Below are 16,260 nucleotides of genomic sequence, written 5' to 3'. Positions count from 1 at the left end.
GTATAATGGGCCGTCGCTAGATTGAGATCGGGACCTGGCGTTGACCGGGAGATGGACCGTATGGTTTTCAACTCGCCAACTCAATCGCACGAGGAAAGACAGAGACAGATTCTATGCAGAGACAATTATGCAGGGTTCAGAGTAAGGGGCTCAATGGAAGGAAAATAAGAAGAAAAATAATGCACGTTGGAGTCATGGTCGAATGAAGGTGGCTGGTAAAATGCGACTGCGGGGTGGCTGGGAAACGGGAACATTGCGCCCAACAAACGGTAAAACGGTGGATTAGTACCCTAGAATACTACATGACTTTGGAACGATTAGTGCGACCTCGTGCAAATCCTGGTCAATGGGAAAGAACAACACTACCCCTGATTCATAGACCTCGTGGTGCATCTGCGAGCAAGCACTTGTTCACTGACACCATTGTTTGTTTGGGACGTGGGGCGGCCACGAGGTTCTAGAGCCACGGTTGATGACCTAGCTTATCTATCGCTTACTTTTATCACATCTTAAAACTATCAAGTAAACAGATGAGTGGGAAAAAGCATTTATCGTGCCGAACGCCATTATTCATACATGTTCATGCGGTATCACAGAAGTTGACAATGCAAATCAATTGCGATGTCTAGAACTCAGAATATCTTCTACTAAGCATATACACCAGCCAAGCTCCGAGATATATCCAAGTATGGCCATAACCCAACCCCAGACAGTTGTGAAAAGTTGCGTAAATCCTCTTAAACCCCCTCACCTTATCCAAAAGAAAGTCATCATGTTCGTGGCACTGGCTGTAAGCCAGAGTGTTTCTTATAAGGTTCATCTTAAAATGCTCGTGGTGGCACGTCCGTCAATTCCCGTTCGCCGCCGGAGCCAACAGTCGTTACCGGTGGGGGATAAGACGTGCTGACCCCTGTAACTTGGGGTTGTATCTGGGAGTGATATGACGTATCCGTCTCGTAGCGAGGAAGATGTCCGCCGTTTGTCGGATTTTGTGTCCGAGCGTAGCCATGTTGCATTTCATATCCATCTGCAACGTCCTCACTTGAAGACGACCAATGCCCGTCATCATCACGACTATACATATTCGTGGCATACGGGTTGTTTGCTGGAGGCATATACCTTGAGGCGCGTAATTGAGTGGGGTCTCTAGTGTCAGGTACGCCGGATGCATCAAGCCTCTCCTCCTCAGGATTCCGTAGAGCGACAGTGCTTTCGTTAGTGGCTACAAGAGGGGCAGCATCGCTTGGGGCGACCGGATCTCTACCCCAAGACCGAATCGGATAAGCTCGCCCCTTTTTCCAAGGCTCTGTGATGGAGGGGAAGTACTGGCGGTATGCGATATAGGCACAGACAATGCCCAGAAGGGAGCCAGTAATCACATCAAAGGGATGGTGTCTCGCGTCCATAATCCGACTCACTGCAACAAGAGTGGCGCCAATACAAGGAATAATGATTATTATAGCCTTCCAAACCTCGCCACGGTTGTCCATGAAATGCAGCTTCCCGCAAAGCCATAGTGTCAGATAAAACAATCCGGCAAAGGAAGCTAAAACAACGTCAGTAAAGATCACCTCCAGATATAGAGGGTTACTCACAGCTGCTGTGCCCTACAAAAAGAATTAGCATCCAAAAAATAGGACCATATTCGAAAGGATTAGGTCATACCTGAAGGCCAAGAACGAAAGCCATCCTTGATGATTGCCGGATCACCCGTACAGATTGTGTAATTCGACAAGCCACGGAATGGATCCTCGCTTCCTGGTCGGGGTTGGCATCGATCGATGATATCTGGTCTGGGTTTGCCGCAGGCATTTTTGAGAACTTGGGTAATGAGAAACGCAAGACCTTGGGACAGTAGAAGGCCAAGAAACCCGCAATTGAATTCCCACAGTCGGTCTTTAAACCGGTATGGGCCTGTCAGCTTCCTTTTCCCAGAAGTTGGGTCCACAGGTTTGTTATGAGAAAACAACCCATCGATCAAGAGCGTATAGACCGCAATTATAATCAAAGGACCCACGCCGGAGATGCAAAGGGCGAGTGGGATGGGTACGCGCTCATGGACAGCGTAAGGGTACATAAGGGATATATTGTTCAAGGAGAAATGCTGATGATAAGGCTCAATAGAGTCGATGATGTAAAAACCGGCGATACATGCGCTGCAATCGTGACATTATCTCGTTAGCATAACCTCGGAGGTGTATAACAGGCGGTCTGGGCTGCACGAACATAAGAATTACATAGTCAAGGATGTATCTGCAAATGCCGAATCATGGTTAGCAACATGCGCAGGATATTCATGAAGAATAATTAGACCGAGACCCACGAGATAACAATGCGCGGCCTTAACCGCCGCTTTGAGAACGGCAGTTTGGAGGGAAGGTGGCCCATTGTGGTGGAGATTCGTTGGGATCAAATATAATCATAAAATTCCATAGAGGAGCGCTGAGAATCAGATTTTTGTCAGCTCCTCTGTTCAGCCAGGGACGGCGACTCATTATAGCTGCGGTGAACACACCTGAGATGCTAGGCAGCTTTAGCGCTGTACACCAGTTGGATAAATCCAGGTAACCGTGATCCTGCGCGGTGACAGCCGGATAATCAATCAAGGAATGTAGCCCCCAAAGTGAGGTGAGAGTTCATGTAAGCACAAAAAGAAGAAGGAGAAGAAGACGTTCAAAGAAAAAGAAAGTCTGGATACAAGGAAGAAGACAAAAGGATCATATTAAGTTGGTCGCGAATTTACCTCAATTGGGTGCCGCCTAAGGCAACAGGCGAGTGAAGTGGTTTGGATGGCTTAGACCTCTTTCAGTTGTGGGCACGCGAGTTAAATTAGAGGCCGAGAAGCGCCCAGACTCTCGGCCCCAAACTACGCCCAACCACAGATGGAAAACGCTGCAGATCCACAGCCGGGGACCCTGAGCGGAATGAACATTCATAACAACCAGTGACCATACTATTCTTATTATTTTTTTTCCTAAATGAAAAGAAATAGTGTGGATACACTCTTTGTCCCCTATAGGCAGCTATATTCGCAGGGTCATGTATTGGTTTGTGTATTGGTTTACTACCATGCCATGTTGCCTAGTCGCTAAAGCTTGCGTAAAGAATAATGGCTCGTCTGTTAATCCCCATAATTACCCACTTAGGAGGTTTCACCGGTTGTCAGCAGGATCTGCAAATTGGGCTTTCCCGCCCTCTGGGGACTCAAAAACATAACCTAACCTGAAGCAATGCTTTTTACAGTCTTGGTATCATACCTCTACTTTGTTGACCTCATTATTGACTTCACCTAAAAGATTTTTACTCACGACGCTGTCGCTCTTCGTACCGCCAGTTTTTTTTTTTACTGCAAAATAAAATATAAGAGGTGAATTATATTCAAAGAAATGAACCCTTGAGCATTGTAATATACACTTCAAGAACTACTACAAAAGTCAAGGAAAGTTTTGCCCATTCGAAAACCGCATTAGAATATCTGCCCAGCCCGGCCACTGGAAGGAAACAACCTTGCTGAAATATAAAAGGAATATTTTCGAATGATTAAACACAATGAGTCCCGTGAATCATGTTCGCATTATGTCAGACTGTTAACTCTAGTCCGCTTACTCTAGCAGACGGTGATGTACAGACCGAGACTAGAATATTTGTTAGCCATTACCTCAGTTGGTTCAACGATGCAGGCAACTTACGGGGATGGGTTGTAGTCCTCAAAGAAATCCAGTTCGGTGCTGCCGGAGTTCTTCATTTGGTAGCTCACGGCCTGACCAGCCGGACATTCAAAATTTGAGATGAGATAGGAGTTACCGGGGGCGATAGTGAAGTCCCCATAGTCCTCCTTCACTGCCGGGGCGTTGTTGTAGGTGGTAGACTGGGTAGCAGCGGATTGGAGGGAAGCGAAGTCAACCTTGCCATCGCCGCTGAAGGAGTAAGACGAAGTCTCAAGATCCTCCTTCTTGGGAAAGAGGAAGACAAGGCTACACGTCTTTCCAGCGTCAGAGGGGGGATATCAAAGTTGAAGATGGTCGAGACGGTGGATGTGATGGTGCCATTGAAAGACGTGCCAGCGGCCGTATCGGGCGAGGTAGAGTCGATAGGGATGATCAAGTGGGGGTATTCATATTCTCCAGAGAGATCTGTGGGGCAACTCCCACCTGCAGTGGATGTTCCAGACGGCTGAGCGCTCGTAACAGTCTGGGAGGGCTGTCCGCTCGAAGTTCCAGGGATGCCAGGGGTGCCAGATGTGCCGGGAATAACTGGAACACTAGATGTGCCAGGGACGCCAGGGACGCCAGATGTGCCGGGGATAACTGGAACACTAGATGTGCCAGGGACACCAGGAGTACCAGACGTTCCAGGAACACCAGAGGTACCGGGGACTCCAGGAACTCCGGGGGTAGCAGAAGTTCCAGGAACGCCTGGAGTGCCTGGAGTGCCTGGAGTGCCGGGGGTACCGGGAATAACAGGCACAGTCGATGACTCGGGGCAGTAAGTTGAGGTCACAGTCGTGTGAAGGGTGACAACAGATCCACTGGACCCAGGAACCGGGGCGCTAGAGGATGGACCAGGCACAGAAGGTACAGAAGCACTAGAGGATGGGCCAGGGATAAGAGTACTGGAGCTAGGAACTGCGACTGAGCTAGAGCTAGAAACAGAGCTAGAGCAAGAGTCGGCAGACAACTCGATATCCTGGCATCCAGTCACATCGGAGCTCTCTGTGGTATAGATATTCAATCCGCCATTCTGGCCAGTCGCACATGCAACGAAATCCGCATCACCATTGTACGAGACTTGGCCCTGAGAGTTGATAGACCAGCCAGTCATAGGCGTGGCCCCTTCATCACACTGAAACTGTGTAGTTGGACCTACAGGACTTGTTAGTTGATCAGGAGTATTATCAAGGCTTGCGAGGTATTTTCGTACCAGTAATAATGCATCCACGACCGTTTCCATCAGTGAGAGCACCATTGGAGTCGATACAGAACTCTGCTTCCCCTAATCCACCGTAGATGCGGTTCTGTCCGTCGTCAAGCTGTCCGACAGTCCCAGAAGCACCTCCAGATGCAGTCAGGTGAAAGCAACAACTGCTACTCCTGCCAATAAGGGCATTCGCACCAGCAGCGAACGCCGCAACGGTAGCGAAGCTCTTCATATTAAGATTAGCGAATGAAGCCACTTTGTGAAAACGAATGGAGCAGTCAAGTCTTAGTAAAGACTGTCTCGGGATTATTGAGATTGAATTAAGGAGTGTAAACAAGAAAGAGCAGGGTACGCAATATTTATAAAGAGAGGTGGGCACGTCAAAAAACGTCATACTATGTAGTAAAACGTCCAGTTTACGAACGAAGCAAGTGAGTCGAATCTAAGGCAACCAGCTCCACATGTAGATCGAATAAATAGAAACAGATATGGCCAGTCACAATGCATAAGGCAGAAGTACTGAACCATGGACAAATAGGGTGGAGGCGCAACTGACTGGGTAAACAAGCTAACAACTGTCCGGTGAAGCCGGTCAGGCCTGGAAGCTTCGGAATTGCAAGGAAATGACGACGACGTCATACAAAGAAAAATCACCGTGGAGAAGCAACCCCATAGAGGAAACAATCTGAGTGTTGGCTATGAGATCCAAGTCATATCAGTGGCCAAAAGCAGTGTAGAGCAATGGGCCCACGGTGGATCCAGCCCCATCGAACACCATGCCCTGATCTATGACCCCAATTACACGGTTCGAAAAAGGCACTCGTAGCAACCCAAGTGGCAATGGTCTACCATCCACGGTACAGCTTTCATTGTAGCCAAACATAGGCTCAAGGTGTCAAGGCCACCATGGATCGCCGGTTCTATTCATAACTACCACCACTGACTAAGGCATTATACTGCGTATACGGAATGGACATCCCGATCAAAAACGTACCAAACTTTACAACGCCCCAGAGACGAGGTGGTGGGGGGTTATTCCCGGTGTCCCTCAAGACCTTGCATCATGATGTTGTTGTTGGCCATGGGTTCTTGCACTACATACTGTGAAGCGCGAGAGCGCTGTCGGTTGTGGTTAACCCGGCCCACCAGCCGCCTCCAACAGCATGGACCCTAACTCTGGACAGTGCTTGTGAGTCTTTTCATGGTGGATTAAACAATGGGTTTCAAGTTTGAAGAACGAAGAGTGGGTTGAAGTGGAATGGGGAAATCAATTCCCCGGGTAGAACAAGTGGGGCGTGGCGTCACTCTCAACGAATGGTGATACTTCTTGCTTCTGGCTATTCCTCTTTCGAGCCACACATGTCATCCTAATAGTATGACCGATATCGATGGTCAACTAAACGGCTCAGTCCCTGTCAATGGGGAAGGTCTCAACGTCGATCGGGCTCGCCACGTAATGTCAGATTGTTGATTCCCTAGGATATCATTCTCGCTAGGCAACCTCTCAACTAGTCTTGGACATTATGGAATCATTGCCTCAGACAACTACTACAGTAATCACCATCCTCATGTATATATAGAAACACGGCTGGAAGTAACCCAAACCGGTCATATTGTCTAGTTGTCTAGACTTCTTGTTCTATGTGCTCTCACCTTGCAGGCCGATGTTTGGGCAACCTTGGTTCGGTTTTACTCCACATCAAATCCATGCCTCTTGGTAACAGCCCCGTTCTGTTTTTCTAGCGTCCAGGCGTTCCCCATATTCCCTTCAAGAGGGATACGAAGAATTTTTGGTCCCTCAGGGGACACATGGCCCAGGACCCCATTGTTTACCCAACACATCTGAAACACCTATCTGAAGATTTTTCATTCGATAAGCAGTACGATTGGCTACTTAGCCTTCTGTCCGTTAGATTCAACCACCCGCGCCGTTAATTCTTATTTCCATCATACTAATGAACTAAGACGCGTACTAGCTAGAAAGACCCCGCCGTCAATCGACAGTGGCGTGTATTAGACTACCCTCCAGTCCAAACAAGCATCTCAAGAAAATGTAAACTTTCCGTCAGCCTAGACAGCCTAGACAGCCAAGACAATGATGGCCCCAGTAGAAGCGGCATGGTGTGGCTCTCGCATTTCAAGGCAGCGAATACCGGTCAATCATCGAGATTCCCTTCGTCTGACTTTTTGCCTTCTCTGCGGCTGTGCGAGAGCCCAACATGTTGGGGAGCAAGGGGTCTGCATATGCGTGCGTAATCAGGGATGTTTTAGGGCTACTTCAAAACTCAACTCCGTCCCCTTGAAGTGGTACGCCATCACGCGCCACATATGGACTAATTGGGAGAGAACACAGTCTCTCGTATTGTGTTCTTGATTCATCAAGCGAGAACTCAATAGCCGAAACCCATGGGTCTCTGATCAAGTGTCATGCATCACATCAAAAACCTTGCATGTCAGTTTCCCAAGACGTTAGTCTATTAGATAGAATACTATGTATGCCCGTCCTACGTAGTGTGAGGGAGGTGTCTTTGTGTCTCAAAAGATGAAAATAATAAAATAAAAGGAAGAAAAAAGGACGAAAAACAGGCACTGTGATTCTCTATGTCAATTTCGTACTTTAGTGGGTGTAGAAGAAGTCGCTGTCTGTATATGTCACTGTATTCTTGAAAATATTGAAATATATAACATTATGTTCATATAATAATAGTTGATACATATACAGAGTTCTGGCAACTTTAGACCTATCGAGATCTAAGGACGAGTGTTAACACCTCCCAAGCCGCGTGACAATGCCACTGTTCCTTAGCTTTCTGATGTGATAATCCTTATATACATCTAAACGATCTCGTACGTCTGTTCGACAGTTCGATCTATCAAGGTGGTTTTATTTTCTTTTTTCTTTTTTCTATCACGTTTTCTCATTTAGTCACTCCGCAGTAAGAAAATTTTTGCGGGTAGATATGCTGAGGTCAGATTTGAATATATCTTTCTTAGCTTCAACTAAGTTTATGGATTCACGGGATTTTAAACAATTGTCTTAATCATATAACTACACGTTTGGCAAAACTCTTACAACAAATGAGAAACGAGAGACAGGAAAAAGTGAAATAATGAAAGAACTAAGATAAGAAAATCTGGAGACTGCCCGTTTTCCATGCGGTTTTTTGGTGTATCACTCACTCTTGAAGATCCCCATGCAAAGTAACTGTTATGGTCTAGGTTAATGATGGATTTTACTGTTATGTTGAGGGTGAAACGAAAACCACACTTCATTTGTTCCACACCACCACTGTTTGTAAGTACTCGATTGAGCCCAATACCTCCAGTAATGACATCGAAAGAAGAGGAGTCAGAGAGCCCTCAATTCTATATTGGAATTATTTAATGGGTATACCATTGAAAAAGGTATGCCCATCTGGCCAAGTACCCTTCGAAAAGGGCCCAGGGCAAAGCATAATTCCGTTGCTACGGGTCTTGAATTGTAGATAGCGAGCGTTTAAATCCAAGTGAATAAGGGTATCTGTTCTATTGTTTTCATAACTAAGTCATCCGAGCAGCTCGGAATCTGCTCACCCGTTTCGGAGGGTCTTCGGTTTCGATAGGCACTGTTTCCGGCTCCTCACCAACGAAGCCGCCGTTTTGCTGGATCATCCTGTTTCTTACCCGATAAAACTCGCTGGCAATCTCCTTCCTATGGATTTGCTCATCGATTTCATCTAGCTCGGGTGGCATGGCGGCACCTTGAGAAACCTCGTGCTCAACGAGTGTGTCGGCTAAGATCTTCCCCTCCGGTCCTCGGGGCTTCTCTGTGATATCCGGGATTGGCTGGGAGAAGGGTTTGGGTTCAGACGACTTGGCAGGGAATAATGGCAATGCAGGGGATGGTGAGATAATCGGTTTGCGGAGTGAAGAGCGTGCCTCAGAAGGTCGAATACTGTTCTCGCTGCCGGTAGTGCTTCGAGCACTCTTGAAGCGAGAGGTCTTCTTTGGAACATCGTTCGTGACTGGGCCCTTCACAGTTGATTGTGTACGCTCCACAACCGCATCTGAAAGGACAGGCACATCCGATTGCCGAGGAGCGACAGCCTTCTTCTCCGCAATCGGGGGCTTAGGGGCCGGAGCAATATCAAGATCCTCGGCGAAAGCAACTTTCTTTTTCGGCTTCTTCTCTGGAGCTGGTTCATCTGCGGTCTCGGTGCTTTTCTCAATCCGGGCCACACTGGGCTGCTCAAGTTCTTCCTGGACTTCCACGGGCAGCGAGCCTGTGTCTTTGCCCATATTCCACATTCCTCGAGCGTTTAACTTGGCTTCTAGCTCACGCATCTGTTGATGATAATCCTCGCTCAAAATAGTCCGAGTACTCCGTCCGTATTCATCTTCCTCATCTTCATCTTCATCGTCATACGCGAAAGCATCGTAGTCATCATCTATGGATATGTCACTTGCATCCTCGTCCAGCTCAAGCTCAGCCACAACAGCTCCAACTTCATTGAGTCCGTACTGCAGCATCTCACGGCGTAACTTAGCATCCTCGGGAGATTCATCGATATCCGTAATAGGCAGCTCCTCCTGCTTTTCAGTCGCCAAGTCAGACGTCGCCGGCTTCTTTTCAGAATAAGCTACGGGGCTTCCGCTAATCTCTCGCAAGTTGGACTTCTCCGCAATATCTCCATGCTCTTGTTTGCCCGCTGAGCTGGGCTCATCCTCCGCTTTGTATCCGGGCTGCGCATTTGCGTTCGGGGCGTCGGGTACATCATTCACGCCTGCCTTCTTGAGAAGCTCCAAGAGCTCTGGCGCCTGATCCCCGGGTGTCGCAGTTGAGCTCGAGATCACATTGCCATCCTCATCGAGTTCCTCAACGATCTCCGTCATGGGAAAGTCCGAGGTGGGTTCGGCTGGTAATTGCTCAGCAGAGTCAAATGCGTGTAGTTGGTTCTCTACCGAACGTAGTCGCTTTTCCATAGTCGTGACATTCTGTTTCACGTAGTCGACCCGCCTCGACACAAGATCGATGACCTGTTGTTTGGTCCTGGCCACACCTTGTTTCTCTCCGAGTATCACCTTGACTTCATCTTCGGTGACCAGCGACCCACCAAAATCGCGACCTATTCGAAGGAACTCGTCCATTGTAGCATCATCGTTGAGTTCGCTAATTTCGTCCTTCAAGGCATCGTACTCGGCCTCCCAGGTTCTCCAATGATAAAGAGATTCCTGTAGTTTCAAGATGTTGCCTTCGAGCTCGAGGCGTTGACGCTCAAGGTCCTGTAGATTGCTACCGGGAACACCCATCTTGGGCACTCAGTCGCAGGTGGTGGTATAAAAATTTACAGGTACCAACACCAAGCCAAGGGGCATAAAGAAGAAAAAAAAGTAGAAGGGGAGAGAAATGGGAATCGCCGCGGGGGCAAAGAAAAAAGTTCCGCCGCGCGGAACGGTCACCGAAGCTTTTGATTGGTCCGTGCGAGCAGTTGGATTTAGGTACATTGGGAACCAAACACCAAATGTCTCGACATCACTGCCACCCTTCTTTATCTTTCAGCACCATCCAACAATATGCCGCCTTCTCGCGAGTCGATGCAGAACCGTGGGGATGAGGACGGTATGTTTTGGACTATCAGTTCCCAAGAGACTCCTACGCTAATATCCTTTCAGAGGTCTGCCCCGTCTGCAAATCCTCGCGGTACTTGAATCCGGACATGCAATTCCTCATAAATCCAGAATGTTATCACAAGATGTGTGAATCATGCGTGGATCGTATTTTCTCCTCGGGTCCCGCCAACTGCCCTGTAGCCGGGTGCCACAAGACCTTACGAAAGAATCGATTTCGAAAACAGACGTTCGAAGATATACACGTAGAACGGGAGGTTGATATACGGCGCAGAGTCATGCAGATGTATGTTGGTATACACTATTCGGTACATGGGAGAAAAGTGAAATATCTAACGGCTACAGTCTCAACCGTCGCGAAGAGGAATTTGACTCGAAGCGAGCCTGGGATGACTTTCTCGAACAACGCGAGGAGATCATCGCGAATCTTGTCCATGGCACTGACGTAGCCAAAACTGAAGCCGATCTCCAGAAATATGCGCAAGAGAACATGCGCTCTATCCGCGCCAACCAAGCCTTGGAGGCCCAGGAAGCTTCTTCTTTCCAGGCACGACAGACTGAAGAGCAGGAGCTGGCTCGTCTCCGCAGGGAGGCGGTAAGACAGGAGTACGAGAATGAGCGCCGGGAGCTTCTTGCTGGACGAGAGGATGTTCTCAGTCGTCTTGCCGCTGGACGCCCAGGAGACGCTGCCACGATTGCACGTGAAGGCCAGAAAGTCCTTCTCAAGAAGTCGTCTGCCCGACGAAGTGAAGAGGACCGTATTCGACAGAAGCAAGCTGCCCTACGTAACTCGGATGCTAGAAAGGCTGGACAAGCTGGGACTACATCAACCGATAAGGCTGGCGATGCCGGTGATACTGGCCTTATTAAGGGCCTCAAGAGAATCAAAACACCGGAACCCGAGAAGCCTTACGATCCATTTGGTGGAATACTTCCGGACAAACGGGACTATTACACCTTGCGAGACTTCTACCCGTCCAGTTATCTTGACCCTATTAGACAAGATACTCGCATGCAGGCTGGCGGATATGATCTTAGAGAGTACTATTCGCGCACACTGCTCGAGGCATTCGCTGGGCTGGGATGCTTCATCGATGAAGAGGTATCAGAACGGGAAGCGGCGAATATGAATACTGTTGCAACAGAAGGTGCCGCCATGGCTGCGGCTTCGAGCGGCCCCGCGGGCAATGCGTAATTTGCCCAGAATCTTAGTGGAGAGGTCGGTAATTTTGGCATAGATTTATTTTGTTTTGATGTTGAGGCATCTATGGCGCATTGGGTTAGGTGCATAGCGATGGCGTTCTCTATATGTTGGAAAAAGGGCATTTCTCTTCTCTATATTGACTTAGCATACCACCACCCTTAACAATGCTTTATCCTGCTCCTTTCTTGTATCCTTTCATTGACTCTCAGGCCCCCAAACCAAGAAAATTAATAACGCTTTGAAGCAGAATGTTCGCAATACACTTGGCGTGCTACATCACTTCCAACACGTGGACAAGCATCATGCGATATCCATTATACTAGTCATATCTTCCGATTTTCTCAACCCTCTAAAATGATTGCAGCATGTGCAGCGGCTTTAAAGGAGCCATGCCCATTGAAATGTATTTTACAAGATGCCGTAATGGTTGATTATACAGCTGCAATGCAGATGGAACAAATCCTTTGAATTATCCACGCGCTCCTTAGTTGTTATGAAAGACAAACATACTGATGCCAAATGTCGACTAGGACTGGGTGTACAAAAAAGAAAGAGGATCAGCTCAATAACTTAGAGTAATATACAATATTCTAACCGCAACTCGTCATGATATTCACAACTTGCCCCCCGTGATCTGCTCACCCAACTTCTTGACTCTGCCCTGGATAAGATCCCAGCGAGCCGCCTCGCTCTTCCTGGATTCATTGACGATAGACTGGACGGTTGGGGGTAGACCCAAGTTCCAGACGTTCTCGCCCTGCTGGTGGTCATTGCGCCAAGCTTCGTTCTCACCCTCAGGGAACACGCGGTCAATCTCAGCTGCGAGCTGAGCTTCGGTAGTGATAAAGTTCCGAGCATTCATGTACAGTGTTTGCAAAGAGTCCTGCTGCTCAGCTTGTTTCTGGGTATTCGCAGCCTCCAACCGGGCCTTGGAGATAGTGAGACGCTCTTCCCGGTTGGGGTCTGGGAGCACCGGGGTGCGTGTAGGCAGCATCTCCTGGATGACCGAAGGACGGGTCAATCGCTCATCCTCTCTCTCTGACTGCCGGAAAATGCGCTCTCGCCGTTTCTGCTTCTCGACACTCCGCTGCATCATCGACTTATCCGTCCGCTGCTTCCGGCTGTGCAACTCCAGGAGACCTTCTCTAAGGTTTTGTCTCCTCATCTCTGCCATCCGGCGCTTCCAGTTGATGTATTGGGCATGTGGATCGTTCGGGGTGACATTGGTTTCTTTAGAAGGAAGGGGTGTTGCGGCAGCAATATATTCCTCGGACGGCTTGTCCGCTCTGCGAACGGGGAAGATTTCGCGAGGAACAGGCAGGGTACCCTTCACATGTTGCTTTGGAGGAAGGTCTGGTTGAATGGTGCGAGGGACATCGACAAAATTGGGCGATTCTGGTCCGATTCGAAGAGAGGCCGAGGAGGTGAAGCCACGGACTTGCACGGAGGCAGTCCTGCAACTGCGGAAGAGAGACATGGTAAACACTACCGTTTACTCCACCAAGACCAGTAATATCAATCGAATCTAAGAAGGGCGAAAAATATGCAGACTTTTAGACAGATTTAACTCGAAGAAATCAACTCTCGATCCGCAATTCGGGGACCCGGACCGGACGATGAGAGACGCGGTTCTGTTGCGAGGGCCGGAAAAAGATCGAAGCGATTTTCTCGCAAATGGTCCGTGCACTCTTAGCTTGGCTGCCGCCCCGAAAAAATAATTTCTTTCAGACTATGAACTTTTTTTTCTTCTCCTCTTCTTCTTCCTGCGCTCTGCCAACCTAATTTCTCTACCCCTGCCTTGAGATTTATTTCCGTATAAATCCCAGCTCAGGGACTAGAATTCATCATGGGTACAGGAAAGAAAGAGGCCACTCGCCGGGAGCGGCAGGGGAAGGTTGGAGATGGCATGGCTAATGTCAGGGTCAAGGGTGAAAATTTTTACAGGTCAGCTACCCACCATAACCTGATGATTTGTTCGTCGGCTAACTTCCATGAAGAGATGCAAAGAAGGTGAAGCGGCTGAATATGTACAAGGATGGTAAACCTCGGCGTGACGCTGAAGGTAACATCACCGTCGCCGCTTCGTATCAGTCTAAAGAGGCTCCCGTTGCCAGGATAGAACCCAACCGTAAATGGTTTGGAAACACAAGAGTGATCTCCCAGGAGGCGCTGTCATCGTTCCGTGAGGCGGTTGCTGAGCGTGCTTCGGACCCGTACCAAGTTCTCCTCAAAACCAATAAGCTTCCCATGAGCCTGATCAGAGACGGTCAAGGTGTGAATGGGCTGAAACAGCATCAAGCGAAGATGGCCATTGAGACCAACCCATATAGTGATACATTTGGGCCCAAGGCTCAGAGGAAACGTGTTAAGCTGGGTGTTGCATCACTGGAAGACTTGGCTGGCGAGACGGCCAAGATGCATGATGCCTATGTTGAGAAGTCAGATCATCAGACTCATGCCGACGGTTCGCTCGCCGTCTCTGGGGATGTTTCTGCTGTGCAAGACGGTGCGCATACTACGATGGCCACCGCAGTTGAGTCTGTCTTCTCAAAGGGTCAGAGTAAGCGAATCTGGAACGAGCTTTACAAAGTCATCGATTCCTCGGACGTTGTCATCCACGTCATTGATGCCCGTGACCCTGAAGGTACACGTTGTAGGAGTATTGAAAAATACATCCGTGAAGAGGCACCTCACAAGCACTTGATTTTCGTGCTCAATAAGTGTGACCTTGTCCCAACAGGCGTAGCGGTAAGACTCTCACTCTCCCCCTCTTACTTTACTTTATCCCTTTCTATTTATCATTCATTTTCCTACCTTTTTCATCCATCAGGCTATGATGCCTGTGCCATTGCTAAGTCAAGGCTTCTTCCAGCGACTATATGTCGTGCTATTCTCCATGGAAGTCTGTCTGTTACAGCTCTGGTAGATTGACGCTGGCCCGCGCCGACCTTCTTTCTGAAGCTAGGCTGATGGGCTTTCGTTTTGAAAGCTCGTCGTAAGGGCCGAGCTGTGCTCCGTTTTTGAGTTGAGTCCTGCTTCAGCCATCCGGCTGCTTCGTAGCAGGTCTCTTAGTAACGTTACACACATTCTATCGTTGAACTATTCTTGCATTGTTCTAAGTCTCGTGTTTACTGGTGTTCGAATGCTAACGAAAACACCAGGCGGCCTGGGTACGACACTTGTCTAAAGACCATCCGACGCTGGCTTTCCATGCCTCGATCAATAACTCATTTGGCAAAGGCTCTTTGATCCAACTCTTGAGACAGTTTTCCGCCCTTCACTCGGAACGGAAGCAGATCTCTGTAGGATTCATTGGCTATCCAAACACGGGTAAATCCTCTATCATCAACACATTGCGCAAAAAGAAGGTGTGCACTGTGGCCCCCATTCCCGGTGAGACAAAGGTCTGGCAGTATATCACTCTGATGAAGAGGATCTACCTGATCGACTGTCCCGGTGTGGTTCCCCCCAACCAAAATGACACGCCCGAAGATATTCTGCTTCGTGGTGTTTGTCGTGTCGAGAATGTAGAGAATCCTGAACAGTACATCCCTGCTGTTCTCAAACGCGTTCAGCCCAAACACCTTGAACGTACTTACGGCGTGAGGGGCTCTGATGATCCTTTGGAGTTCTTGGCTGTTCTTGCACGTAAGGGCGGAAGGTTACTCCGTGGAGGAGAGCCCGACCTTGATGGCGTTGCCAAGATGGTGATCAATGATTTCCTCAGAGGCAAGATCCCATGGTTTACCCCACCACCTCACACACCCGGTGAGGAGGGCGAAAAAATTAACGGCCGTGAAGGCCGACTCGGTGAAATGGGCCGGAAGCGGAAGATTGATGCAGTTTCAGAAGAAGCAGAGAAGAGCGAAGCCAAGTCTGGTCCTACATCTGATGGAGAGTTTGAGGGCTTCGGTGAAAGTGGCGATGATGATGACAATGACTCCATTGCAAACCTTGAAGTCAGCGACGAGGAGAGTGGCGAGGAAAATGACTGAGCTATTGTTAGCTCCTATTATTTACGAAATTAAGCCGCCGAAACAGAGGCTAGAGGCTTCCGCTGATCCACCCTTCAGCAACCCCCGTCGGAGCATATCCGAACCTACGCCGCTTCTCAAGCAGGGTAAGACCTCACCGACCAGGTCTGACGACCCTGGGCGCAGGTCTTTCGAGTCGAGAACCCTGAAAGTTGGTGTCAACCCATCCTGTCGTCGTTTACACGATATGGCTGGACGTACTACCTGGGCGACATTCTGCCGCAATGGGTGCATTCAAACATAAACTGATTCTTTTGGTCATGTACACCATTACAACTCAATATAGATACCCACATAGCTTTGAAAACAATCAATTATGATATGAAATGGTACGAGACGTGCATACAGTCTGCAGTAGTACTTAAAGTATGGTTACTGTTTATGCGCTAAGTGCTTCACCGCCGTAGCTCACGTGGGGCCACCCCAGACTCGCTTTCATCATAGCTCTTCTGCATGCACCAAAAGAACCTTTTCCTTATCTTTTCTATGAATTCTCCC

At 48.6% G+C, this 16,260-nt stretch overlaps 6 protein-coding genes across 6 annotated transcripts; 2 read left to right on the top strand and 4 right to left on the bottom strand.

Annotated features, from left to right (window-relative positions):
* Positions 1-821: 821 nt before the first annotated feature.
* On the bottom strand, positions 822-2,388 carry ABOM_011426 (phosphatase PAP2 family protein; the record flags this gene model as incomplete). The annotated part of the gene is made up of 5 exons (XM_022538554.1): positions 822-1,546; positions 1,596-1,607; positions 1,666-2,156; positions 2,227-2,253; positions 2,324-2,388. 5 exons carry the CDS (start codon positions 2,386-2,388, stop codon positions 822-824), a joined length of 1,320 nt encoding a protein of 439 aa, XP_022383765.1.
* A 1,219-nt stretch (positions 2,389-3,607) lies between these two features.
* Positions 3,608-5,149, bottom strand: ABOM_011425 (putative GPI anchored cell wall protein; the record flags this gene model as incomplete). The annotated part of the gene is made up of 4 exons (XM_022538553.1): positions 3,608-3,635; positions 3,690-3,982; positions 4,030-4,862; positions 4,921-5,149. 4 exons carry the CDS (start codon positions 5,147-5,149, stop codon positions 3,608-3,610), a joined length of 1,383 nt encoding a protein of 460 aa, XP_022383766.1.
* A 3,308-nt stretch (positions 5,150-8,457) lies between these two features.
* ABOM_011424 (prefoldin-like protein) lies at positions 8,458-10,206 on the bottom strand (the record flags this gene model as incomplete). The annotated part of the gene is made up of 1 exon (XM_022538552.1): positions 8,458-10,206. One exon carries the CDS (start codon positions 10,204-10,206, stop codon positions 8,458-8,460), a length of 1,749 nt encoding a protein of 582 aa, XP_022383767.1.
* Positions 10,207-10,470: 264 nt separating this feature from the next.
* ABOM_011423 (TFIIH/NER complex subunit TFB3) lies at positions 10,471-11,719 on the top strand (the record flags this gene model as incomplete). Its single annotated transcript, XM_022538551.1, has 3 exons — positions 10,471-10,516; positions 10,570-10,810; positions 10,870-11,719. The coding sequence occupies 3 exons, from the start codon at positions 10,471-10,473 to the stop codon at positions 11,717-11,719; spliced, it is 1,137 nt and encodes a 378-aa protein (XP_022383760.1).
* Positions 11,720-12,341: 622 nt separating this feature from the next.
* Positions 12,342-13,205, bottom strand: ABOM_011422 (uncharacterized protein; the record flags this gene model as incomplete). Its single annotated transcript, XM_022538550.1, has 1 exon — positions 12,342-13,205. The coding sequence occupies one exon, from the start codon at positions 13,203-13,205 to the stop codon at positions 12,342-12,344; it is 864 nt and encodes a 287-aa protein (XP_022383761.1).
* A 369-nt stretch (positions 13,206-13,574) lies between these two features.
* On the top strand, positions 13,575-15,723 carry ABOM_011421 (putative GTPase NOG2; the record flags this gene model as incomplete). Its single annotated transcript, XM_022538549.1, has 3 exons — positions 13,575-13,672; positions 13,726-14,476; positions 14,890-15,723. The coding sequence occupies 3 exons, from the start codon at positions 13,575-13,577 to the stop codon at positions 15,721-15,723; spliced, it is 1,683 nt and encodes a 560-aa protein (XP_022383762.1).
* Between the last annotated feature and the right edge of the window lie 537 nt (positions 15,724-16,260).

The sequence above is a fragment of the Aspergillus bombycis genome, assembly GCF_001792695.1.
Source record: "Aspergillus bombycis strain NRRL26010 chromosome Unknown contig00162, whole genome shotgun sequence".
Taxonomy (NCBI): domain Eukaryota; kingdom Fungi; phylum Ascomycota; class Eurotiomycetes; order Eurotiales; family Aspergillaceae; genus Aspergillus; species Aspergillus bombycis.
Note: the sequence above shows the minus strand (reverse complement) of the source record. Positions and strands in the feature narration are given on the sequence as shown.